We start from the raw sequence: 27,824 nt of genomic DNA, 5'->3' as shown, positions 1-27,824 counted from the left end.
AGTCAAGATGGCTTTAAGGTATTTTGGAGATTTTATTTCCTTTTCCCAGTCTTATTCTTCCCACTGTGATGTGGCTATTGGACCTTTAATGGAACACTTATAAAATATAGAAATGACAAAGAAAGTGACAAGTAATGGGTATTTTACACAGTCATCAAAAAGCACTTTTTCTAATATATAAAATGTTTTCACATGTGAGAGCCAGATAGTTAAAAGACACAAAGCAAAAGTGAATTGCATTACTTTTTTTCTCAGCCTCATCTCTAAATCGGAAGCCTTTGAATGCATCAACACGATACAATAAGAAAAGGAGAAGCAGCGTGGAGGCAGATATCCTTCCCGCAAGCTCAGAAACAATAGGGTCCATAAAACCAACCCGTTTTCTAGGGAGTCGACATAGTGGACCATCGCAAAAGCCACTCGGCAGAGTGAGCCCATGACAGAGCCAAGGCCGGTTCTGCCAGCTCGGGCTTTCGGGGTCCCTGCCCAGGCTGAGCAACCCTTGTGATACGAGTGGACAAGCGGAGTCCTTGGGCAGGTCAACCCTGCAGCCAGCTGTGGAGTCACAGAAACCCTCCAGAGGTCGGCTGCTTTAATGCTCGGGCAAGTGGCAAAAAGCCAGGGTGGTCTGCAAGACCGTCTGTGAGCCCTCCTTTGAAAATTGCAGCCATTGCAGCCAAGAACCAGGCAACAGTCTCATGGGACGGCCAGTCAATTTGGAAAGCTCTGGCTTGGAAATTCTAACTAAAGTCATCATCCAAATTCATGCCGTTCTGGGTTTTTCTTTTCCTCCTACTTCCTTTTTCTTCTTCATTGGTTTCCCTCCAGTCGCATCTGTGGGACAGCTGTACCCGTATTTCTCGTGACTTCCAAAAAGGGCCATCCATGTCAGAACGAAGACCCCTCAGTAGGAGAGGGCCCCCGAGGTCGTCTCCAGCAGCATGGATGACAGCTTCACGCTTCCCTCTCTCCTCGTGAACAAGACCCACTGTGCCTGGCTGATGCAGCCCAAGCTCTTCAGGGTCTTTACAAGATCCCGGCGGAATCTCTCGCCCACAAAGACATAGAGCACGGGGTTCAGGCAACTGTGGAAGAAGGCGATGGTTTGAGTGACCTGGAAGCAGATGTCAATGTTGGTGGAAACGGCACAGTTGGAAATGAACATGGTGTAGGCATCAATGGTCTGCACCAACAGAATGCAGTTGTAGGGGAACTGAGATAGGACAAAGACCGTAAGGACAGTGACAGTCACCTTCAGGGCCTTGTGCTTGGATGACTTCCTGGCTTGTAACAGAGTGTGAATGATGATGGTGTAGCAGCATGCCATGACCACAAAGGGGAGGAAGAAGCCCAGGATGACCTTCAGGGTCAAGACGGTTGACTTCACTCTGGAGCTCTGGTCACTAGGGTAAACCATGGTGCAGATGATAATGTCAGATTGCTTCTGGAGTTGACTGTACATTATTTCTGGGATGCAGAGCATGGCCGCCAATACCCAGACGGTGAAGCAAATCATTTTGCTGTACAGGAGTCTTTTCCGCCTCCAGGTCTGTGCTTTCATGGCCTGAGCGATGGCGATGTAGCGGTCCACGCTGATGCACATGATCAGCAGGACGCAGCTGTAGAAGTTCATCTTGTACATGCTGTTGACCACGTTGCACAGGAAGGGCTGGAATCTCCACTGGTCAGCGGCGGCGATGGCCCAGAAGGGAAGGGTGAGGAGGAAGAGGAGGTCGGCAATCGCCAGATTCAAGAGGAACATGTCGGTCATGGTCTTGACCCGTGTGCAGTACCAGTAGACGAGGATGACCAGACTGTTGCCCACGACGCCCACGAGGAACACGAGCCAGTACAAGGGTGGCAGGAAGTGGCTCGCAAATTGCCTGACGTCGTTTTTCTTACAGTATATGTCCCCGTAGTCAAAAGGGTCGTCATCCATGGAAGACGTGGAGTGGTAGCTGTAGTCATCAGATATGTTGGAGGTGGGGTTCTGCAAGGAGATACCAGACACGGTTAGGTCAAGGAGGACCCTTTGGAGGATTGCAGGATGGCAGGGGAGGGGGCCACGTGACCCTCCCAATCCCAAAACTCTATGATGAGGTAGTGATGTGTATGCATGGAAAGGAGGCATTTCTGAGAACGTCTGCTTGGATCACCCAACAGATTTATATATTCAACGAACGTTCCTCACGCACCGAGGCTGTCATGTACCATGTGCGTGCTAAAAATGCAGCAGTGGCTCAATCAAACATGGTTCCCGCTCTTGTGGGACCCACCTCCTAGTGGAGGGCACACACAGGCAAACCAACAGAGACAGGACATGTGACAAGGGCTCAGATGGGATAGGACCCCTTTGGGACCAAGGATGGTCACAAAACTTTTATCAAACTCTGAATGATTCTGATTTCTCCTCTCTAGTCCATACTTCCAAAAAGGTCCTAGAGGCTCCTACACTTTTCTGGGTCCAGATTTCTCTGAGTCTCCTGTAAGCTATGTATCCTCTGCTCATGAAACACCAACACACACACACACACACACACACACACACACACACACACCCTTTCACGTGCGTGCACATACACAAGCCCTGGGACAGGCGACATAATGTTCAGGATGCCTTGTGCCAAATTTGTTAAGAATTTCAAGACAGCAGAGCATGAAGTCAAGCAGGTGGCACTTTTAAATACGGCCCTGTGCAACTGTACAAGTTGAACACCCATGTACCGTTCTGTGGTTTCCCTGAAGGCTCTGTCCTGTTACGCAAGAAGCCCAACCCAAGGGCTCACCAAGGGTTTTGTCAAACCAGATTCTGCATGGTTCCTCACCCTTGTTTGTCTCAGCTTGAGAACAGACACAGGGAACCGAGCACATCTAGTTAAAAATCATCAACCCCTTTACCTGTTAATAAAATCTAAGATAACATTTTCCTCTCACTTCACCGCATACGCCAAAGCTCTTCTGGCTTTGCGTATTTGCAAAGCCCTCTGTGCTGGCATCGACTGCTCAGCAGAGATCTTGCCCCCGGAAACCAGGCAGAGAAATCCCTCCCCACAGCGGGTTCCTTCTCACACCTCCCAACACAGGCAAGACGACAGTGTGTTTGGAGGAGACTGAGGAGCATGGCTGTACTCACTGTGAATTCTGTGGGCACCATGATGGACCAGAGATGCGAGCTCGCTTCTAGAAAGAGAGCACAAAAATCAAAAAGAGGTCTGTCTTACAAAAGAACAGTAATAAACACCTAAAGATGGAAATGGAGTGTTAAATTCATTTGTTCATATGAAAAGAAAGACTCCCAAGCAAGAGTCAGCATCCCTGCGACACTGATGTCAAGCCGAATATTCTAGATTTCAAAATGATCTTAGTTGTTAACAAAGGAATGAGAGAAACCTCTCCCCTGAGAGCCCTTCGGGGCCTTAATGTTTTCCCAGCACGTCCTATTTACATTAGCTCGTTTTCTCTTGACTCAACTTCTCAGTCGCGATCTGTTTTGCTAAATACCCCCACCCTTATGTTATCAACCAGGGGTCTCCTGAAGATCACAGGACTGAGGATGACCTGAGAACCCTCTGGGCCCAGACTGCGTAGGATAACCAGGTGGCAAGGACATGGCAAGGACAAGGACAAGGGCTGGCTTCTACCAGCATCGGGGTCCCTCTCCCAGAGGGGTTCAGAGCCCTCTCTCCTACCTACATGCTCCATTTACAACCCCAGGACAGGAAAACGGGCCCTATTTTCTCTGTCCCCTGCCTCCAGCAGGAAAAGGAGGTCCCAGGATTTGTTTAACAAAGAAGATGTACTTAGTTCCCTAACACAAAGGGCCTCCAAGTGACTTAAATAAATCTTGGCTGTCGTTCGTATGTGTTTTGAATCTCTATAAACCCACTGCGATATGACTCAGGGAACAACGGCTGGCCTCTCTTCAAGGAAGGGTCTCTGCCTGGGCCGGGCATTTCTTTTTATACTTTTAGCAAGTATATTCCTTAAGAACCATGTCAGGCGCCACACCCCAAGTTTCTAGAAGAAAACAATTCCCCTTCATAGATCCAACCCTAACCTGTTGGTTTCCTTTCCATAACACAACATCGTGACTTCACCTCCTTTCCTGAAAGAACGGTGGTTTTCAGTACCTGACATGTGGTACAACCACTTTGGAAAACCATTTGTCAGGTTCTTAAAAAGTTCAACATACACTCAGCCTGTGATCTGACCATCCCGCTCCTAGGGACTTACCTAAGAAAATCGCAAGCCTGCGTCCACACAAAGACTGATACACGCACGTTCATAGCAGCTGTATTGTAACAGCAGTTACTGGAAACAACCCAAATGTCTGTCAAGTCTCGGGAAAGGGATAAGCGCACCATGGCCTGGCCACACAGTGGAATCAGAACGGACAACAGATGCAGACAGCAACGCGGATGAGTCTCGAAATAATTATGCTAAGTAAAGAAGTCAGACCAAAGCAGCACATACCGTGTGATTCCACTTACATAAAATTCTAGAAAATGCAAACTAATCTATCGTGAGAGAAGGCAGACCTGTGATTTCCTGGTAAGAGAGAGAAGAGGCAGGGGAGGGCGAGGGGCGGGGGGAGGTGCAAAGGCACACAAGGAAGCCTTGGGGGGTGACAAATCGGCTCGCTCTACTGATCGTGCGACGGTTTCATGGGCATATACGCATGTCGGAACTTACATTCTGCACTTCAAACGTGTGCAGTTTCTTTGTAGTTGGACCCCAATAAAATGGCTCAACGGAAGGAAGGACAAACAGTGAAATCTCATGAAAGCTTGCTGGTTTTCTTCCCTTCTCAGAGTCCTCTCTGGCCTTTAGCAGGGGAGGAAGAAGGCGGCCAGAACTCGTTCCCAGCAACCTTCCTGCCAGCAGCTTCTCAAGAATGCCTTGGGGTGCCTTGTGCTGTTTATCGGAGTTGAGGCCTCAAGATGAACTCGTGTTTTTATTTTTATTTTCTTAAAGATTTTATTTATTTATTTTGAGAGAGAGTGCACACAAGCAGGGGGAGGGGCAGAGGGAAGGGGGAGAAGCAGGCTCCCCGCTGAGCAGGGGGCCCGATGTGGGACTCGATCCCAGGACCCTGAGATCATGACCTGAGCCGAAGGCAGATGCTTCACCGACTGAGCCATCCAGGTGCCCCTGAACTCATGTTTTTAAAGCATAGATAGATAGATAGATAGATAGATAGATAGATAGATTGATAGATGATTGATTTGTGTGTATATCCACATGTATTTCTCCCGAGAGGACCCAAAAGCAATGAGAATAAGCACCCAGTGCCTTCTTCCACCAAAGGAAGTGGGACTCTAGACAAATGTCTGACTCCAGAGCTGGGGCAGGGAAACTAAGAGGAACCTGGAACTGACTTTTTTTTTTCTTTCGCGTAGGAACCAAGTGTTTGAAAGACCATGAGGACTCGTCAAAGGACGTAGGTGCCAACCTGCCGGGGCTCCCACTAGCCAAATCGGAGGTGATTTGGGCAGCAAATTAAGTAACGGTGGCGATCATTCTAGCACATGCAACTACGTGAGGCTCCAGGAGCCTGTACTGATGCAAATAAGTGAAAAGTAGGGGCGCCTGGGTGGCACGTGATCCCGGCGTTCTGGGATTGAGCCCCGCATCAGGCTGCTCTGCTGGGAGCCTGCTTCTTCCTCTCCCACTCCCCCTGCTTGTGTTCCCTCTCTCGCTGGCTGTCTCTCTCTCTGTCAAATAAATAAATAAAATCTTTTTTAAAAAAGTGAAAAGTATATATATATACGATGCCAGCTACTAAATATAGAAGGAGTCCTGGGATTGGAAACTCGCCAATGGATGCTGAAATTAGGGGGCGGCTGTTCGACTGGGAGCAGGGACGTTGGCCTCATCACAGAGGATCGCCCCTCCCCCCCAATTCCATATTGTCCCACTGACTTTCCCGTCCTCTACTTTGTTTCCAAATCACGCTCTTAAAAAATAAAATCTTTTTTTTTTAAACGCCCAGTTAAATGTGGGAATTCCCAGCTCAGCTTATGTAATTCTATCACAGCTTGGGGGACAGGGAGATTGTTTTTTGAGACATTAGCCAGAAAACACTTCATATATTTCTAGTACCTGGGGCTTTCTTTCTACCTGCATAAAAAGACTGACTATTAAGAGATAATATCGAAGAAAGCAAACTCCCGAGGAAGAAAGTCACATGAAGAAGAAAGAATGGCTTTGGTTATGGTTAGTTATAGCCAGTTAGTGGGGAGTGTAAACTGCGTGTCCGCCCCGCTCTCCAGCCTTTAAGGGCCAGAAAAAAAAAAAAAAAAAAGTCATCTCCTCAGTGAAGCCCTCCATGGTTTCCCCAGTGCTGGAGACAGGAGGGTTGCTATTTGCACCCCTCCTGCCCTCTTGACCTTGCCCTGTGCAACCTTGCAGAAGCTCTCTCTGTCAAAATTTACAAAGCGCAATAGCTCTGACTCAGCACTGGAAATACGCCCTATTACCACTCTAACAAAAGAACATAGAGATACACCTTGGGAAATGCATGTGGCAGCATTTTGTTTTCGGAGCAAAAAAACTAGAAATAATCTAAATACCCAGCAATTGGTAATATTTTGATACACCCTTCAATAAAACACAAGTAGTCCATAAATAGAATGAAACAGACCTCACACTGATATAAGGAGGTCACCAAGAGTATTAGGTAGAAATGCAAGGTGAAAGACCATGTTGCTTGATTTTTTTTTTTTTTTAATATGTAAAAGTTACACACGTCACTGCTGATCAGTACTGAAACATTTTCTGGAAGGAGATTGAACAGTTATGACCAGCGGAAAGCGAGACTTTCATTTTTTTTCCTTTAGGTTTTGTAAACTATTTAAATATTTTACTTTGCGCATGAAATTTTATTTTAAGAACTCTCGTAAAAATAACTTGCCGCCTTTTTTTTTTTTTTTTTTTTAAAGAAGCCCCAGTGTGCTTCCGTTCCCTACACCATACACCTGTTTGCAAAGCTCGTCCCCGGAAGGCTCTCACAGCCGGCTCCAGCTGGCCTGGAAAATAGCCAGGACCAGTCATTAAATTCGCTATGGTTGGGGCGCCTGGGTGGCTCAGTCGTTAAGCGTCTGCCTTCAGCCCAGGGCATGATCCCCGGGTCCTGGGATCGAGCCACACATTGGGCTCCTCCACTGGGAGCCTGCTTCTTCCTCTCCCACTCCCCCTGCCTGTGTTCCCTCTCGGCTGGCTGTCTCTCTCTGTCAGATAAATAAATGAAATCTTTAAAAAAAAAAAAGAAGAAGAAGTTAAAAAAAATTCTCTGTGGCTACTTTTTGCAACTTCGAGATCCTACATTAGTTTTCTTGTGAAGGCTTATCTTGCTGCTGTTGTCAATGTGTTTCTGGCTCATGGAAAATTTAGAGAGAGCCAAAAAGAGTAAAATCAAAACATATTCCTTCCTAGGCCCACCAGCAAAAGACACCGCGGACGGCCCTCCATCTAGTTCCCCTCCTCCATCAGAATATTTGGGAGATTTTATTGCACCAATTGCAAAGTCTCCAAGCTCGCTTTCATTTTCTTCTCGCCCCTGAGAAGGAGGCAAACACCCACATAGAACGAAACATACTGAAAGCAGGCCCCTCTCAGGTCTATGGGAGTGCCCCGGCATCTGGCTCAGCGCTGCCCCAATCTGTCCCCGCCATGCTCAGGGTGCCTCATTATAGGGCTGCAATTGCTCAAATCTGAAAAGCCTGCCTGTGTCCTGCAGCATAACGGATGCGGTGAGGGGAAGCACAACGGACCCCCAGCTGTCCCTGCGTCCATCCCTTTCTGCCTGTGGGAACTTAGCAAGAAGTGACATGTCTTCACCGAGGCTAGATGTCCTTGGCTTGCAAGGGCTTGTGGCAAGGGCCAAGTGCAATGCTCTTTGCAGAATGCAGAGGGCTATATGAGAAGGGGGGAACATTCTTCATACCCCAGCTACTCCTTCAGTGTGTCTTGACACTGAATACACCTGCTCGGCTTAAACATGGTATGAGACATGATCCGTGTCCACAAGAAGCTCACATTCAAGTACAATGGATACGTCATCACTGCAAATACCAATAATGCTAAATGCTACCAATTGCTTTGGGAATCAGGAGAAGGACGTCAGGACTCCAGCATGGGGAAACCCAGGAGGGCTTCATTGAGGAGGTGACATTTTTTGTTGATTCTTGAAGACTGGAGAGGATGGGGATGTGCAGTGAGGGGAGAGAACATTGCTCAAGGGCAGGGTAACATATCCACAAAGGCATGAAAGCCAGAAAACAGGAGATGTATACAGGAGCTTTGGTGGTGGTAGAAAGAAGGGAAAGCTGCTACTTTACCAAAAACAAAACAAAACAAAAACCCAACTCTGGGAAAAGTTGGGCTGGCTTCCATTACTATCCAATCATTATTTTTCTGTTCTCCACTGTCCTTAAGTAATCAACACGAAAATCATCATGGAGGGGCGCCTGGCTGGCTAACTCAGAGCACTGGGACGCTTGATCTATAAGTCCTGAGTTCAAGCCCCGTGTTGGGTGTGGAGTTTCCTTTAAAAAAAAAAAAAATCATCATGGAGCCCCAGCCTCCCTGCTCACTGTAGCGGGTGAATTGGATACAGATACTAATGTGAGTCAGGAATGTGGGTGTTGCTTTGATTTTTGTTCACTTTGCCACACCGAGATTGAATCATCTCTTGCATTTTTTTGGTAGCTGTGCTTTTTTTCACACGGTCTGAAATCGGGGTCTCTGAGCTGTCTACCAGGCCGTCCGCTGGCCAAGCCTGGGTCGGGCTCCCACCCCTTACCCCCCCGTGGGCGCTGCACTGAGCACCCTGTGAGTGCGGAGTCCTGGTGGGGGGCTTCAGAGCAGTCAGACAGACATGGAGAAAAAAGGCGTCAAGCTCCAGGGGCTTGTTCAGCAGAGGGAGGAGGAGACGGGCTCCGGCAGGCTGGTGGCCGCCCCTCATGTCCAGCGCCGGGCTCGGGGACAGCTCGCCTGCCGCATTGGGCGGCTACAGAGCCCCGGCTGATGGGAAACTGGAGAGGGTGCCTGTGTTGGAAAGGACAAAGCCGTAGTCCCTGAGGAGCTCTTGAAAATAAAGGAGCTTTGCTTTCTTCTGATTATAAAGGGCATTCTGTGCATTTCATATTGCACAACAACCACAACAACAACCCCACCCCAGAGCAAATCAATACGAGGAAGACCATGAAAACTGCTCAAACAGCCCTTTCTTGGGCTAGTTGCTGGTCACTTTCTGAGATGCATCCTTTTAGACGTTTTCTCTGCAACATAACCTCACCCACACACTTATTGGGAAGGGAATCGGACTGCACAAACAATTATCGATCCAGCTTTCTAGTTACGCTCTTTCCCAGCCCACTTTTGCTAATTAACATGGCGCCGTCATCAGACTGGATGGCAGTAGTCCGTTGTCTGGCTATGTCACAGTTCACTTAACCGGTCACCTCTTAGTGCAAAGTTTGCTTGTTTCCAATTTCTCACTGCTATGCAGAGTGCTGCCCGAGACATCCCATCCATGGGGCACTCTCTCAGACCCAAGGCCCTCCTGGGGGCTTCACTCTCCTGGTCATGACCACCTTCTTGTCACCTGTCCCGAGCGCCTGCTTCTCCCTCCTGTAAGGGACAAATCACAGAACAGACTGTCTTGGACCGTTACTTCACGTTTGTGGGAGGGAGGGGGAGTCTTATTACTCATCCTAAGAAGCCTGGGCAAGCCACTACCTGATTCACCTTTGCCTCCCTGGAAGCTTCTAGCAAAGTGCCTGGTGCTCATGACCACTGGACAAATGAGCAAAAGCCTGGCTTTTAGAAGCCATCGAAGCAATGCACAAGGGAGGGCATAGGAGACCTTGGGATGTGCAGAGGGGAAGGGTGATACTCACTGCGGAGGGCAGCGGGACAGACTCCAGAAGGTGGCCCCACCAGCTCCGTGTAGGGGGCAAGGCTGCTCTGCTCTCTGGGGGCAGAAGGCTGGTCTGCTTTCTGCCTGGGTTGAGGGGCAAACCTTTTATGCTTTCTGGGCAGGAAACATCGGCCAAAACACTATAAAGGAAGTCAGGCCACCCCTGCCTGTGTTGTCACTGGTGGGGTGGCCCAGGAAGGTGGGGAGCGAGGAGTCACCAGCTGCAGTTCCAGCAAACAGCAGAGTTGAAGATTTGCAATCAGAAGTGAAAAACCAAGAACCGCTGGGCTAAGGGAAACCATCTTTTCTGAAGACTCGTCTACAGACGGGGGAGGCTAAGAACAATGTCTTTTTCCTAGACAGCACAGCTACTTACAGGGAAAGGGGGGAAAGAGAGGCTGTTGAGCAGGGTCAGCTTTGCCAGCTTGCTATGAGTGTGCACCTCTAAGGTCTCCATGGGGGAGGGGGAGGTCTGGCCGGGCCTGCATGGGACCAGCACCCCCAGCACGGTCCGCCACCCTTTTTGGCCTTGACAGCTGTACCCAAACCCTTGGAGCCCTCCCACCCGATAGAGACACGGTCGCTACTGGCCACCCGGGCCTTTTCAAATTCAAACTTGAAATGTAACGAGTTCCTTAGTCTCAGCAACCACATTGCAAGTACTTGGGGGCCACACTGAAATGTAACGAGTTCCTTAGTCTCAGCAACCACATTGCAAGTACTTGGGGGCCACACGGGGCTGCCGCGGAAGACAGCACGGTCTCAGAAAACCCTCCAGAACAGCGCTGCTTTAGAAAATCGTGTGTGGGATGCGTGTCTAGGAAGCCAGGGAGTGTTGGAGGGTCACAGACCCCTTAAAGTCGGGGTCAGATACAGTACTCCTTCGTTCCGACATGACCACTCTCCATCAGATACACGGACACCGACAGCACGTTTCATCTGATGCATGATAGCTTTTCGATGACATTTTTGGAAAAGCCAAAACGTATGAAATATTATATCCTTAATGGTGCTCACAGATGAAATTTTTCAGCCCACAGCTATGGTAGGGTCTTCGATCACGATGCAATTGCACACCCCCCACTTCCCCCCCCCCACCGCCCCCGCCCCGGGTCCCAGGGTCAGGTGCTGCGCCGGTCAGTGGAGGGGCGTGTAAGCGGATAATCGCGGGGTACAAGCAGCAGCCCGTAGCCTCTGCTGACTACAACAGAGGAAAGACCCAAGTCGGTTCCTTCTTGTCATTACAGCAAAGACCTCTCTTTTATCTTCCTTCTGGGGGAAAATCACAGCTACACTCTCGTGGAGACTGGCGCCCTCTCTTCGGTTCATTCATCGTCCCGTGGACTCACCGGAGCAGCAGGGTGGCCCTCCCCAGACCCTCGGCCCGTCCGTCCCTGGAGAGCCCGGGGCTGCATCCGATGAAGTTCGATTGACTCTCTCCATGGGAAAGGCCAACGAACAGCACGTACGAGAGCTCCAGACCATAAGCAGTAAGAATGAAAGCATCAGTTGATTCAGCAGCCTTGACGGAGCCGTGAATTCCCTGCTACTCAGCCCAGAGTCGGTGAGTATTGTGTCAAGGGCTCTGGCCTTTCACTTCTCTGCATTGGCAATCCTGGACAGAGACAAGAAGGAGCGACAGAGAGGAGACATGCTCCCTGAACTGGTTTTTGGCCATCCTCAGGCCTGGGGAGCAGGGCACTTCCTTCTCCCCGGGGCTGGCCCGGGACCTGGGAGTGATTTCAGGAGGCTGACATGTGCTCGGGGTGCAGGAGCCCCCGTGTTTCTACCTCCTCGGGCCTCAAGCCATTTCTTCACCAGGTAAGGGCATCCCAGGGAGACGCTGAGGGTTGGGGTGAGGCTGGTGGGAGGAAGGGAAGTCAGGGAGGGGGTCAGGGAAGAAGAGAAGGATAAATGTGCTGTCGTGGGGTGATTTCCTTCTCTGTGTGGTCCCTCAGGGTCCAGGCGAGGTAGGGACACTCGGGCAACACCAAGTTCTAGAAGGGCTGCTTGAGAACAGCCTCCCCAGGGATGTAGAGAGGAGGCTCAAGGCTGGGGAGGCAGGGAGATGTGAAGAGGAGGAAGAGAGAACTGATTTCTTCAAGGAGCCAAGACCAGCGTGATTCCTTTTGCTGTCGTCCAGTGGAGGTTCACTCCTCGTGGGGAGAACCCCCGACTTCTGTCCCCTCGCCGTGTTTCTCCATGTGCAGGTGGAATTCAGAGCTGGGCATTTCTGAGTTGCAGGTGTCCTTTGACAGAGGGCATTTCTCACTTTGTGTTCTCACCCTGACATAGGAGAGTTCTAGCAGGCAGGGCAGTATGTGCGTGACCCCTGGTCCCAGGGCCAGCTGAGGGAGTACCCGGAGCATTGATGCGGCAGCCCAAAACTCAGCTGCCGGCAACAGAGGAAAGACCCACAAACCTAGCTGCAGGGGCCAACGGGAGCGCCACGTCTAGGCTCCCTCCTGCTTGTCCCCACCTTCCACGTGTCTAACAGTCTCCGCAGAGAGGAAATGCGTTTTGCTTGCAGCCTCTGCTTCCCGGATTCTCCGTATTTAAACTAGAGTCGTAATCCTGACTCTGTCCCGAGCCTTCCATACAGAGTGGGACAGTCGCATTCCAAAAGCATGGTGGGGGTCTTTGGAAGAAGCCATGCTAGATCTCTACTCTTCCTCCATTAAGGCCTCACTAACTTGGGAAGTCCAAAGAGTCTGGAAGGGGTTCACAGCAGTTTGGTGGTGAGGGCATGATCATTGCAGGTACAAGGAGTCCCCGGGCAAACTTCCGAGCGGCAAAATTGGTGAGGACCCCTCTTTGTCCACTAGCTCCACGAGGACAGGGATCAGGAGTATCTTGACCATGGTTGCAGCCCAGCAGCACGTTCTAGAAACTTACAAACCATCTTTTGACTACATTAATGGAAAAGATAGACCTCCTGTAAGCGCTGGGGGTCCAGGATAGTGTCATCCAATAACAGAGCTTTCTACCAGGGGGGCAATGTTCTCTATCTGTATGGTTCAATGGGCAGCCGCCAGCCACAGGTGGCTGACGAGGACCTAAACTGTAGCAAGTGCGACTGAGAAACTGATGTATTGTATTTATTGTCTTGCAACTGGTTTCAATTTACATGTAAATAACTACAGGTGGCTAGTGGCCACCACAATGGCTAGCCCAGGTCTACGCTGAGCAGGGAGACCGACGTGGGGCTCGATCCTAGGACCTGGGATCATGATCTGAGCCGAAGGCAGACGCTTAACCGACTGAGCCCCCCCCCCCCGCCGGCGCCCAAGAGGTGACATTTAAGACCCGAATCCCAGGATCTTCCCGCGAAGGTGAAGATTGCCATGACCATTCCCCGCAGTGGGAACAGGTGTCAGGAAGAGCCTGATGTGTCCGAGGATGAGAGGACCAACCCGTTGGGGCACAAAGAGGTGTGAAGGGCAGCCAGAGAAACAGGAAGGGCCCGATCATGTGGGGACTTGAGGCCAGAGGCTGTCGTTTTGACCTGATGCCAGGTGTGATGGAAAGTCCCCGAAGGGATTCATGTAGGCAAGACATGACCCAGGTTCCACTTCTAACGACTCATGGGCTGCCGCATGGGAAACTTCAGGAGAAACAATAAAACCAGGTCTCTGGGCAGGCTTTCAGCCTGAGCTCCCACCGGCCAGAAGCCTTCGAGCTTCCGCTTCTCTGGGCCACCGCAAGAGCCAGAGCTCGGCTCTGCCACCGACCCTTCTCCCACTTCTGCCTCTGGGAGGTATCGGGGTGAATTGAGAGCGCTCACCTCCTCCCTCCCTTCCTCCCCGCACCCCAGATGGAGGGCGGGCCCCTGTTAACTGCTGGGGAGCCTTTGTAGTGAACGATGACAATGACAGGGCCAGATGTGTTGACAGGCTTTTTTATATATATAATTATGTAATTATATATATATAATTTATATATATATTTATATATATAATTTTTTTATATATAAAAAAAGACAATTTTTTACAGCAGTTTTAGGTACAGAGAGTTCCCACGTACCCCGGGTTGCCACACAGGAGCGACCCCCCCCCCAATACATTTGCTACGATCAATGAACCTACAGGGACACATCCTTATCCCCCAATGTGCACAGTGTATCTTAGGGTTCGCTCCTGGTGTTGTACTCACTATGGGTTTGGACAAATGCAGACTGTAATGTGTGTGCCCCATTACAGCCTCTTACAGGATCATTTCACGGCCCTAAAAATCCTCTCTGCTCCCCGCCCTGTTCATCCTTCCCTCCCTCCCCCCAACCCCTGGCAACCGCTGATCTTTTATTGTTTCCATGGTTTACCTTTCCCACAACATCATATGGTTGGAACCCTACAGGGTGTAGACTTTTCAGATTGGCTTCTCTCACTTAGTAAAATACATCGCAGTTTCCTTCCTGCCTTTGCATGGCTCGTTGGCTCCTTTGTTTTTTTAGCACTGAAAACTGTTCCACCGTCTGGATGGCCCATGGCTTATTTATCCATTCACCTACTAAAGGACGTCTTGGTTGCTTCTGAGTTTGGGCAATTACGAATAAGGCTGTTATAAACATCCATGTGCAGGATTGTACGTGGACATAAGTTTTCAGCTCCTTTGGGCAAACACCAAGGAGCTCGACTGCTCCATCGGGTGGTAAGAATATGTTTAGTTTTTTCTTTCTTTTTTTTTTTTTTTAAGAAGGCACCAAACTGTCTTCCAGAGCGGCTGTACCATTCTGCATTCCCACCGGCCCTGAATGGATGGTCCCGTCGCCCCATATACTCACCAGCACCTGGCATCGTCCGTGTCCCAGATTTTGGGCATTCTCCTGGGTGTGTAGTGATACCTTGTCGTGTGAATTTGCATTTCCCTGATGACCTACGACGTGGAGCATCTTCTCATATGATTATTTGCCATCCGGATAACTTCTTTAGTGAGATGTCTGTTAAGGCCAGTGGCCCCTTTTTTAAATCAGGTTGTTTTCTTATTGGTGAGTTGTAGGAGTTCTGTGTCTGTTTTGGGGTCATCGTCCTTTATGAGATGTGACTTTGGAAAATATTTTCTCCCAGTTTGTGGCTCATTTTCTTTCTCTCGGCATCATCTTTTGCAGAGCAGGTGTTTGTAACTTTGTAACTTTGAAGAGTCCAAAGTTATTTCTTTCACAGTCTGTGTCTTTGGTGCTGTATCTAGAAAGTCATCACCAAGCCCAAGGTCGCCTGGGCTCACTCTCGTGGTGTCTTCTAGGAGCCTTATAGTTTTGCATTTTATATTAAGATCTGTGATTCATTTTGAGTTAATTTCTATAAAAGGTACAAGGCCTGGGGCATCTGGGTGGCTCAGTCGTCAAGCATCTGCCTTCGGCTCAGGGCATGATCCCAGGGTCCTGGGATCGAGCCCCGCATCGGCTCCCTGCTCCTCTGGGAGCCTGCTTCTTCCTCTCCCCCTCCCCCTGCTTGTGTTCCCTCTCTCGCTGGCTGTCTCTCTCTCTCTGTCAAATAAATAAATAAAATCTTTTTAAAAAATTAATAATAATTTAAAATTTAAAAAAATTTAAAAATAAATAAATAAACAATAAAAGGTACAAGGTCTGTGTCTCCACTCATTCCCTTGTCTTGGTTTACTTGTGGCTTGCCAGTTGTTCCAGCACTATTTGTGGGAAAGACTGTCTCTCCTTTGTATCTCCTTTGCCAAAGAGCAGTTGACTGTATTCAGGGGTGTCAATCACCAGGCTCTCTGTTCTGTTCCATTAATCTGTTTGCTTATTCTTTTCACCAATACCACCCTGTCTTGATAACTGACAGGCTTTATAACTGGGGGGCTTTTTGGTGACCCTCAAAATCAGACCATTAAACTTTTCACTCTTTGTTTTTCCCTGTAAGAAATGTAAATAAAAATATGGACTCCCCCCCCCCCCATCCCACAGCCTCATCCTGTCTCTTGTCCTCCCCACCACGTTGACCCTCGCCTGGTCCCTGACCCCATGCCACACAGATACTTGATATTTTTTTCAAAAGCTGAAAGTTCAAAATGGCTGGTGTTTTTAAAAAGTCAGAAAATTTCCACAGCATTAAAATAGCTGTGTCAAAATGTCCTCAGTTTCAAAATGGCCACATCAAAGCAACCACATCAAAGGATCAGGTCCCTACAATGGAGCCCAAAGTAGAGCGTCTTGGGGTGGGGGAGGGGCAGTTGACCCGAGGCCTCCGGGCTTCTGTTTTCTTCTCAGCCACGCACCTGCCAAGCACACGGGCACTGACAGAGCTTCTACTGGCTGGATGCAGGGAATCACGAACTAAGACACCATCCTGGGCCTCAGTGTGCTCACAGGGTTCCATCTAAGAAATAGTCATCCAGTGTCCATATTAACCACATTTAGAAAAATATGTCCCAAAACATTGTAGTTGAGTCCCCCAGCCCAAGATGTGGGTAGGTATTCAGCAAAAGGTGAAACTGTTTGCAAAACAGGCAAAGCAACATATTGAAGGCTCTGAGGGGTCCTGCAGGAGAGAAGGTTCTGAGGGGTCCTGTAGGAAACAAGGCTCTGAGGGGTCCTGCAGGGAACAAGGCTCTGACTGGTCCTGTGGGAGAGAAGGTTCTGAGGGGTCCTGTAGGAAACAAGGCTCTGAGGGGTCCTGCAGGGAACAAGGCTCTGACTGGTCCTGCAGGAGAGAAATTTGCTTGATATTTTTTAAACTTGGAATTCGTTTTTCCATGGTGTTGAGCACGTTACTCAAGATATCTCAAGCTGTAGGAGTTTGGGACCCCTCTTCTTGTCCCCTTCTCTGACATGTATTAATGAAGACTTTTCTCCCTGTATTCCAAATGACATAAAAGGGAGACGTCCGCTGTCCTACATCCAAGAAACTCTGAGGAGAGGCTGGGGGGATAGGTCCCCTTCCACTCCTCAGTCCCTCCACTACCTCTAAGATGACCCGTTCTTCCTTCCTGCTGCCCTCAAAGATTTCACTCATTTCTCTTTCCTTTGCAAGGCGCCTACTATCTACCCAATTTCTCAAACTTTCCCCGCCACCTCTGGGGATGGCCAAGAAAGAGAGTGAAAGGTTCACACTCAGCAGAACAGTGCTGGGGTGATAGCCGCTTACTCTGTGTCTCAGGCAAGTACTTTCCTTATCTGTAAAATGTGGCGATAGCAGCCCCTCGGAGGGTTGCTGTCAGGGCAAAAAGAGCTGACACGGGCAAGAAGCACACCAGGGCCTTGCAGCTGGCCGAGCGCATGAGCAGTGCTGGCTGTCGGAGGGGTCATCACAGAGTTACGGTTCCATCTGGGGCTGCCCGATGCCTACATGTACTGCATGGCCTGCGTCCCAGAGCCTCAGTTTACTCTTTTGTAAAAGAGGACATTAATATCTATGCCCTATGGTTGCTGGGCATTCTGTGGGTGCCAAAGCTACAGCGCTGGTCCTTTCTTTGTTAAAAGACTTCATTTCTTGGGGCGCCTGGGTGGCTCAGTCATTAAGTGTCTGCCTTTGGCTCAGGGCATGATCCCGGGGTCCTGGGATCGAGCCCCACATCAGGGTCCTCCGCTAGGAGCCTGCTTCTCCCTCTCCCACTCCCCCTGCTTGTGTTCCCTCTCTCGCTGGCTGTCTCTCTCTGTGTCAAATAAATAAATAAAATCTTAAAAAAAAAAAGACTTCATTTCTCAACATTAGAGAAATCCGATCAATGACGATGCAAGAACATCACTCTAATTCAGTGGAATTAGCAGGCTTGCTTGCTTTGCTCTCTCACCCTGGGTTCTCCTTTCTGCCCCCACCCCCCACCCCAGTCCCCTTCACCCATCGTGCCCAACCCCACCCTCCCCTCTGGCAACCATCAATTTGTTCTTTGTATTTATGGGTCTAGTTCTGCTTTTTGTTTGTTTGTCTGGCTCCCCCTTTCCCACAACTTTTCTTCTTACAGTTCCAAAGTCTCTCAGGGCTTTCTCGTGGCTTTGCGTCCTGTTCGTGAAGAAGAACAGCTCAGGCTTCCTTCTGACTGTGATCCCCACTCTTCTCCAGGGAAAGAGAAAATAAATGAATGTCCAGAGCACCTAGGTTGTGCAGGAGCTTTACAAACATCAACCCTTGAAGTACCATAATAATTCTACAAGAGAGAGTGTGTCCTTTTTAAGGAAGCGGCGTCTTGGAGCAGCTAGCTGAATTTCCTGAGAAGTGCTAGGAAGGAAAGAAACAAGGTGTATTAGTCGGCTATTGCTGCCTAACAAATCTCTCCACAGTGATTATTATTTAGCTCCTGATTCTGTAAGTTGCAATTTAAACTGGGCTCAGCCGGGCAGTTCTGGCTTTGACCAACCTCAGCTGACCTCAGCTGGGGCTGCTCGTCTATCTGTGTCTGCTAACAAGTTGACCGGGGCTGGCTGTGCATGACGGCCTTCGTGCTCACCCATGGGGTCCCCCATCCTCCGGCTGGCTGGCCTGGGTCTGGACACCTGGTGATGATGAGGTCCTAAAAGAGAGAGTAGATATGTACAAGGCCTCTCGAGGTCTGGGTTCAGAACTGGCTGTGGCCACTTCTGTCCACATCCAAATGGACAAAGCAAATCATAAGTTTAGCCCAAATTCAAGCAATGGGGAAATAGACTCCACCTCTCCATGGGGAGAGCAGCCAAGTCCATTTCAAAGGGTATGGATAAAGGGAGAAGATTAACTGGGGACACGAGGTGGTGACGTTTATGCTGAAGTATGAAAAGAAGAGCCATTCCAAGACACAAGGAGAAGCTTCCTCTAAGAAGTTATTATATAAGATACAGTCCCTATTACCAAATGTCCATATCCTGCACACAGATGCATTGGAGAGATACGTATTAAATGAAGGACTTAGCAGTGGGCACACAGGTGAGCAACATAGCATAAACACAGCAGCAACGTGCTCACCCCTTCACCTGCCTCCACCACCACATGGCTCCTGAAAACCCAAAGGTTCTTCCTGTAGCTGTTATTTTCATGAATTCGTTTTGGTTCCACAGAGAAAGATGTCTCTTAAAAGAGGGACGTGGAAGAGAGGAAGAAGCAAAAGGCATCTTCATGAAGAATGAAGACAGGGGAGAATGGTAACAAGAAAGGGGAAGGAGCCAGAAGGAGAAGGGTAAGAAACAACCCTGATGTGCAGCAAACCATTGGGAAATTCTAATAGCGGTCACTGTCTAGTGCGTGAGATGAAGCAAATACCGAGTAATTAACACAAGACAGAATAAGAAATCAGCATGAGGTATACACATATATGTATATACTCATGCATGTATACAAATATACGTGTGTGTGTGTGTGTGTCTGAGCACATAACACGTAGATGCACGATGGAGGACTAAGAGAGATAAAGAAAAGCAGAGAGAGATATCCCTACTGATGGGGTGAAGAAGCTAAATGGCTTTGGAAGGTTGTGTTACAATTGAGCAATGAGTTGCAATAGGATATTGTAGGAGAGAGGATGATTCTCTAGGACGAGTGCATGGCTTGAGGGCTGCTCAGAGGCAGAAAGAGTTTGTTTTGGATTTGAGGAAGAATTAAAGAGAGGGGAGGTAGGGAAGTCTTCCAGAGAAAAGGGGACTTAATAGAATATCTGCTATGGTGAGCTTTTGGAGGAGAAACAGAGGATTACTATGAGCAAGACATTGTAAGAAGAAAAGAAAGACAATTCAAAACTCTGGGTAAAACAAAAGGCTTTATGAGAAATGAAATGCAATAATATTTCATTACTTGGCTCTTCACTGAACAACTTTACATTGTCACTATAATATCAACATGGTTTATTAATATCGATAAAAATTCTGAATAAAACTATATCGTAAAGATGGAAAGATAAATAAGATTTCAGGTATAGGAAGAAAACCCTCATCTATTGTAGCAAGAAGCATATGAATAATGTCTCAAACTGATTACCAAAGCACAGAATTAAAAGAATGATTTAAAACCTTCCAATACAAAGTCTGGCCCACAGACCAACATCAACATAACCTGGGAGATTGTTAGAAATGTAGGATCTCAGGCCCTGCCCCAGAGCCACTGTGTCAAATTGGCATTTAAAAGATCCCCATGGGATCTGTGCACTCAATACAGTTTAAGAAGCACAGAAATGTTGGTTTGGGGGAATAGGATGGGAAGCCAGGAGAAAAGGAACGAGGAATAGGAGTCTCTTGTCTTTACGCTTCAAAGAATGACTTGACCTTTATTTGGCCACATGCGTAGTACTTATTACTTCAATTTTACAGGATTTTAATGGGTAAAATAATAAATACCTGGGTGGAATGTGGTCTCTTTCTCACTCATATTTTATTCTCCATCCCAGCTTAATCTAATCCTGACCCTGGCCCTCAGTTTTGGCCAGGGTGACCCTTCTAAGACACCAGAGTTCCACAGCCGGTACCACTGAGGACTCGAGGCTCCCTTGCCTTCGGAAGCTCGCCAGGCAGATGTGGTCCTTCATCTGCCATCTGCAGACTTTGCCATAGAGCATTTGTGTCCTCGGACACTTCTCTGACTTCCCTCCCCCAGCAGCCAGCGGAGAGATCACAGACCCAACTGTCTAAAACACCTCCTGGCATCTGTTTTCTCCCTGATTAAAGGTTTCTCTGGCAACTTCTCTCTGGCCCAGGGCTTGTCAAAGTGTGTTCCCCAGACCAGCAGCAGCACCCAGACATTTGTTAAAGCTGTGGGATCCATCACACCCGCTGAACCAGAAGCTGTAGGGAAGGGTCCAGCGACCTGTGCTCCCGCGAGCTGTCCAGCGGGGCCCTGCTGCTTGCCAAGCTGTCCCCCGCTCCTTCTCGGGTCTGTTTGCTGCACACCTCACCAGGGCTTCCATTCGTCTCACTAGCCCCTTTCCCAAAGGCTGGAAGCACTACCTCTTCCAAGCCTGTTTTGAAAAATGGCCGGAGCCTCCCCCCTCGAGAGTCTTTTTGCACGATACATATAACTGGTGCTGTACTCCACATGACACCCATCTTCGGAGATGATCTTTACATTTGCTCCTGGGCCTCATCCACACACACCCATCAGAACCGACTACAGAGAGGACGGATCTCCTGCCCCCTTCCTCCTCAGCTCCTCTGCACCCCCTAAGTGCCCTGCTTTCGCAAGCCCCCAGACTTTAGCTTTCACCCAGGAAGATGCCTTGTGGAGATAAGTTCCCTTGCGGTTGAGGGTAAGTCAAGAAGCCTGGGCTGCCACTCCCCGTTATCATCTGGCGCTCTTCTGTCTCTGTCATAGCACGGGCGATGAGCCTCTCAGATAACCCCAGCCGGGGGCCACAGACGTACATCACTTCCTTAGATGGGCACCTGGTGGGCACGAGCCCAGAGCCCAAGCTACTGGTAGAGAAAAGATTTCTACGGGAAGGAGCCGAAGGAGCCGGCCCTGGGATTGCAAAGCGAGCCTTCTGCGGAACACAAAAGGCACGTTTCAGCTGTTGGCGGACCATTGCCCTTCTGGTTATTAAGCGTCTAGTACAACGACCTTGCTTTTCTTTGTCTTTCATCTCTGCCGTTGCAATCTTTGGGGTCTTCGCTCCGTTTTCACTGAACGTGTGTGGGTGTTGAAGTCACGCTATGGAAAAAAACACAGACACAGACACACACCACAGGCTTTTTTTTCCCCCTCCGTTTCTATGCAAGCAGATGCTTTTATGACTTTCTGAAAGAGAGAAAACTGTCTGTCACCACTTGTGTTTTGCAATATCTCTTCGAAAAGGAGCGTTGCTCCTACAAACCCCAAGAAAAAGACAAATGACCCCCATTTTAAAACATGAGAAAGTGCAGAGGCCTTTCCCAAATGAGGGAAGCAAAACATCTTGAGGGGCGCCTGGGGGGCGCAGTCGTTAAGTGTCTGCCTTCGGCTCAGGGTGTGATCCCAGGGTCCTGGGATCGAGCCCCGCATCGGGCTCCCTGCCCCGCTGGGAGCCTGCTTCTTCCTCTCCCACTCCCCCTGCTTGTGTTCCCTCTCTCGCCGCCTCTCTCTCTGTCAAATAAATAAATAAAATCTTAAAAAAAAAATCTTGAAAGGAGGCTCTCCCTAACTCATCGACAGGGAGGCTCGTTAAACAGCAATATTTTCACTCTTCAAAAGGCAAATCTCCACAAGTTTAATATTGAGCACTGGGGAGGGGAACCAGGCTTTCACGCTCCTGGGGGTGTGGGAATTGGTTCAGCCGTTGCAGGGGGATCATGGGAGGGTGTGTTAACACATGCAGCTCGCATCCCCGTGTCTCAGCCATCCCACAGCCCTGTCTCCTTTAGAGAAAATCCGTGCGTGCTCTCAAGGAAGTATCATGACAAAGGTACTTGTGTTGGTGAAAACAGAAAACAGTCTCCATGTCCATCAATAGGACAACGATTTTGTAAAGGCTGGTGTATTTATTCCATGGAATACGATGCCGCAGTTGAAAAGAATGAGGTGGGGACGCCTGGGTGGCTCAGTCGGTGAAGCATCTGCCTTCAGCTCAGGTCATGATCCCAGGGTCCTGCGATCGAGCCCCACATCGGGCTCCCTGCTCAGCGGGGAGTTTGCTTCTCCCTCTCCCTCCGCTGTTCCCCCTGCTTATGCTCTCTTTCTGTCAAATAAATAAATAAACTCCTTAAAAAAGAACAAGGTGAATCCGTACGTATTAGCAGGGAGAGAATTCCAGGCTCTGTTTCTGAATGAACGGAGCAAATTCCAGACGATGTGGTCAATGTAATGGTATTTCTGTTGGGAACAAAAAACAGCAACATGACTATCTGTCTAGGAACATGTACGTGTTTATCATTGCAGAGAAAAGATTTTCATACCCACATGACCACACTGCTTACCTCCAGAAAGAAGTTAGGGGGTGGTGGGAGGTGAGCAAGGAAGAGCTTTGTTTTGTCCGTAATCACTAAATATTTTAGAGTGTATTTAGGAATAAACTGCATAGTTAAATAATTAATATTAAACATTTTAGATTCTAAGAAGTGTTTCTATCCGTTGAAGAGCACACACAAATCTGTAACTCATCTTAAATGTACCCTTCGAATTCGTGCAAATATATTATTAGTTCTCTGTAGAAAGTTATTCCAAAATGACCCCATTTGTCAACATCTCTCATGGTGCATCTGATCGTTAAGAACAAAGGTAGGTCCTCTGTGTTCAACCACAAATGCACGCACACACACACACACACACACACACACACACACACACCATCACTCATCCTGGGCATGGCCATTTCCACCCTATGCCACATTGGGTTAACTTTCAGGATGTCTAAAACCACATCCAAGCACATTTTTCTGATTAGCTGATAACTTTGTTGACAGATTTCCGTGCCACCTGACTGTCGGCTCATAATTTCTGAGCTGCCAAAATGAAGAGGCATCTGACTTGACGGTAGTGCCTAAGTTTGTGGGTGGAGCCTGACAGCAGGCACCTGGTTTCCTGACCCCAAACCACATGGCTCCCCATGTGGCCTCGTGAGCATCCTTGTAACAGTCTAGCCCATGCCTCCCACCAGCCTGAGCTGCAGAACAGGCACCGGGGTGATCATGGGAGTCCTAGGCAGCGGCTGGTCTGGCGGAAGTAGTCTCCAGAACATCTTCATTACAACTTTCAAATGTACGTCCCATGTAATGAGGCTCGTGGAAAGACGTGGAGACTCGGAGGAAGACGTAAAATCAAATGTCTTGAGTATGTTGGTTGGTGTAAGTGCTCTCCCCGGGCGGACCCACTGGGGGAAGCCAAATGAGAAGCCTGGAGGAAATGGTTTTAGACAAGAGGGAAGAAGATGATGCAAATGTCATCTTGGGTTCTACCGGACTTTGGGATGACCTCCCCTCTCTGGCTCTGACGTATCTGAATTCCTTTTACTTCAACAAGATGGGGATTTTAGGGCACCAGAGAAAGACCCATCAGAGGCTTCTTGGGACCTTCATTTCCTACCAGGGCAGTGGTCAAGCCACCTCCAGACATGACCCACCCTGCTTCCCGCCACCTTCCACAAAGGTGGGGCTCATGAATGATATGAGCAATCGTAAGCTCAGAGTTGGCCACATTCCCTTAAAAATGAGAGGTGAAACACAGGAGGCAGGCTCCCTCTTGCGGCTGTGTTCCATCCCAGGCAGGGGAGGACGGAACACGTGGGCGCAGGGTGACATCCAACCATTCATGTGTCACTTGAGACATAGACAATGTCCTCCAAGAGAGACACAAAAGAGTAAGCAAATGTGATTTGTAAACAAAGAGGAGCTTTAGACAGATATCTGGCAGACATGGCATCTTCTGTCTTCTAGAAAGGTCTTCATGAAGCTTGAACAATAAAACTGGATTAGAGTCCACCTACCCTATGGTCCCAAGACCTGGCATGACAAAGGTGGGCTGTCAGCAGGCTTGGATCCCTGATGCCCCCCATCTCATGGGCAGGACTGACCTTGCCCCTGACCATCAGCTAGAAGCCTCCATCCGTGAACACTGCTGGTTTGGCCTGCCAGTGGTCACCTCTGTGACATCCCTTTCTAGTCCTCCCTGTCTGACCAGCCCAATTCAACGCACACGTGCTTTCTTGAGCATTTCCACCAGTGTCCCACCAGACCTGCCGACCTATGGGACCCTCGGTCTCAGTGACTGTGTATCCCTGCTCTGGCCAGGATGCAGACCTTTCATGGCTTACCGGAGAGGGCTTTTCAAACGGTCATGTGCCTACAAGTCCCCTGGGGATCGTGTTAAAACACAGATTCTAACTTGGCAGGTCTGGATGGAGCCCGAGAGTCTGCATTTCTAACAAGCTTCCGGGTGATTTCTATGATGCTGGGCCAGGATCACACTTTGAGGAGCACAAAGTCAGAGAATAGTCTTATTTCTAATTTCGGCAGATGTAGAGAGAAGCCCTGTATCATAGCAGCCACCTGGCAGGGCATAGCGGTCAGGGCCCAAACAGGCCATGTCCCGAAAGGGTTCTGCAAACCGTGGTGTGCAAGGAAGATGTTGACTGTTGTTACTTCATGTGATGTAAATTCCATCATGTGATGTAAATTCCATCTCGTAGATTCCGAGAGAGCTGGATTTCCTCCCTCTCGACACTTACTAAGGGCCGTTTGAGCAAGTCACTCGATTTCATTAAGCTTCACTTTCCTTAGCTATAAGACGGGAGGTGATTGTTTACATAAAAATACACTTGCGGAAATTCTGAGTCGATGTGTATTTATATATTCCTCTTCTCTGCGTTAATCTAGAGGAGCAAGAACCGTATCTGTGTGTGCATGTTTAGCTCACTAAAGATTTCTGCTCAACGCTGGGGACCGGGAACCAGGGGCTGAGTAAAAATCCACTCCAAAACTGTGAAATCAAACAGCTCTGTCAAGAGTCACCCGGTTTTCTGAGGTTTACAGAGCTTGAGAAACCCAGAATGATTTACGGTTTGCTACCACGAGTCTAGGAAGGTACTGCTTTCAACCAAGAATCACCTAGCCATGAAATTCAGCAGAAAGCTGGGGAAATCCACTTGAAAGAAAGCCGCTTCGCTAAATCCTTCCGACTACCAGAGCTTTCTAGAACTTGGAATCCCACTGTGGCTAATGTTTATCTTTGGCTAAAATGGGTATTGTGAGGTGGTGCTAAAGGGAAACAATGTGAACCGCAGGGCTGGATGATCTAACCCCAACCTACCCAAAAGATTCTTCCAGCCAGGCTGACAGATGCTTTTAGACTGGCAGATCCCAAGAGAAAGAATTTGAATTGAGGGCACCAAGCGGGTACCACGGACAATTCTGGCCCTGCGCCGGCCCCACGATGTGCTCTGCCAGCCCTATCCCGCACACTGGCTTGGCTCCCTCGCCTTCAATGCTCACGAGGTGGGGACTATTATACTCCCATTTTACAGAAGAGGAAACTGAGGGAAGGAGAAGTTCATCAACAAATGAATTTAAAAGATGGGAACTGTAACTGTCCTACTTTTATTTGCGCTATGCAAAATTAAGCCTTTACCCGCTTCATCAGAGCCATTCGTGGTTTGGGAATTGGCGGCGCTAGAGACGAGCCTTCCATGGTAGAGCCGAGCAGGTGCACACAGAGTTGCCTATCACAGGGCGTGAAACATGGTAAGCAATCCAAGTCCAAAATCAAACTTATTATATATCCGGACAGTGGAAGGGTGTGGAGCCACGATTATATTTTCAAAGACTTTTCAGGACTTGAGAAAGTTCTAAGGAGATTGTATGCAATTGAGAAGGTTATTTACCTGTTTGCTTATTTATTCAAAATAGTTGTCGAACTCTCGTTCTTCCAGCATAGTGCAGGGAATACAGCCGGTGAATGGTGCGGACTTGTCCTCGTGGGGCTTATACACTGGTGGGTATGGAAAAGCCCCACCTGTCAGCTGTTGTCTTCTCAAGGGAGTAAGGGTGCTATTTCTTTTTCTTCTTCATTCTTAGGTTATTTCCAAATTTCCTATATTAAACATGCATGACCTTTTTTTTTTTTTTTTTTTTTACAGATTCATTGGTATAATTGGCACATCATCTGCACCTATTTAAAGTGCACAGTTGGATAAATGTTGGTATAGCCACACCGGTGAGACCAGCAGCCCAGCGCAGGGTGCAAGCATGTCTAGCGTGTTCCTTGTGCTCCTTTGGAATGAATACCTTCCTCTCACCCAGCACCACCTCCCCCTCCCCATTCAACCACCCATCTGCTCTCTGTCACCAGGGTCTGGTTTGCATTTCTAGAATTTTCTATCAATTGAAATCCATGGCATGAGCTCTTTTTCATCTGGCTTCTTTGACTGAGTGTCATGATTTTGAGATCCATCCAAGTTGCTGTGTTTATCAATTGTTCACAGCATTCAGTTACTTGTCAGACCCGTCTGCTAATCCATTCAGCACTTGGTGGCCATTTTGGTGGCTTCCATTTTCTATTACGAATAGGCTTCTATACACCGGCGTGGTTTTCTGCCGACATAGATTTCTTTTTCTCTCGGGTAAACACCTCAGAGTAGCGTAGCTGGGTCACAGGGTAACGCTACGTTTCATTTTTGAGGAACTGCCAAACCGTTTTCAAGTGACTGTACCATTTTTACAGTTCTACCAGGGGCATGCGAGTTCATCTTTGCTTCTTTTTAAAAAGTACACAAGAAATAAGTAAATGTCGGCTGCTGTAGAAAGAAAAAAATATTTTAATTCAGAAATATAGAGAGTAAGAAAAGGTAAAGTTTCCTTTTATTCCATTCCTTTCCTAGTTCCTCCTACATATTTATTATTAAAATTTTGACATGCGTTCTTCCAGAGGCTTTTCTTGGTACGTGCATGTGGGTGTGTAAGTGAGATTCTGTGAGATCTGTCCCTCTGGCTCTGGCTTCACCTGATCGATGCCCAGGGAAGCCTGGAGATCTCTCCTCGCCGAGGCACGTAGCATCGTTGCTGAGAATCCTACTTCAATAATCGGGATTGGTTGGGGTTGTTTCACATCGTTAGACTTTTATTTCCCCATCCCATGAACGAGGCAGGTCTCTCCCACATTGTAAATGAACATGACACTGTTTCTTCTCCCAACAGAGGGAAGGTCACCCATGAGAATAGGGTCCATTTCTCCTGGTTGATCCCAATCTCCTAGCAGCACCACAGGCTTGGCCGCCCTCCTGGAGAGTGAGAAAATGTTCGGGGACAACGCAATGGTTGACCATATGTTTAAACAGCTCTGCCACATGTTATGGGCCTGTTCCTCCCAGGTTTGTTGGGGCAGAATCGTCTTTTCCAGTCGGCTGTCTGGTCCTGGGCCTGAAGGTGAGGAGGCAACTCTCTTGAGTTGAGTTGTTCTGTAGGGCAAAAGGGCTTCAACTCTTCAACTTTCAGTTTGGAGATGAGTAAAATTAGGGGGTTCTTTTGCTCATGACAGCAAATTTACCACATCTGCCCCATGTGGTGAGACACCTCGCTCTTGCCTGAAACGGA

General features: G+C 48.6%; 1 protein-coding gene across 1 annotated transcript; it reads right to left on the bottom strand.

The window, feature by feature from the left end:
• Positions 1-382: 382 nt before the first annotated feature.
• CCR9 (C-C motif chemokine receptor 9) lies at positions 383-9,985 on the bottom strand. The gene is made up of 3 exons (XM_026500651.4): positions 9,903-9,985; positions 3,134-3,180; positions 383-1,990 (listed from the first exon to the last, which is right to left on the bottom strand). The coding sequence occupies exons 2-3, from the start codon at positions 3,152-3,154 to the stop codon at positions 905-907; spliced, it is 1,107 nt and encodes a 368-aa protein (XP_026356436.1). The 5' UTR covers positions 3,155-3,180; positions 9,903-9,985; the 3' UTR covers positions 383-904.
• Between the last annotated feature and the right edge of the window lie 17,839 nt (positions 9,986-27,824).

The sequence above is a fragment of the Ursus arctos genome, unplaced genomic scaffold, assembly GCF_023065955.2.
Source record: "Ursus arctos isolate Adak ecotype North America unplaced genomic scaffold, UrsArc2.0 scaffold_14, whole genome shotgun sequence".
NCBI lineage: Eukaryota > Metazoa > Chordata > Mammalia > Carnivora > Ursidae > Ursus > Ursus arctos.
This window is presented reverse-complemented; position numbering and strand designations above follow the sequence as displayed.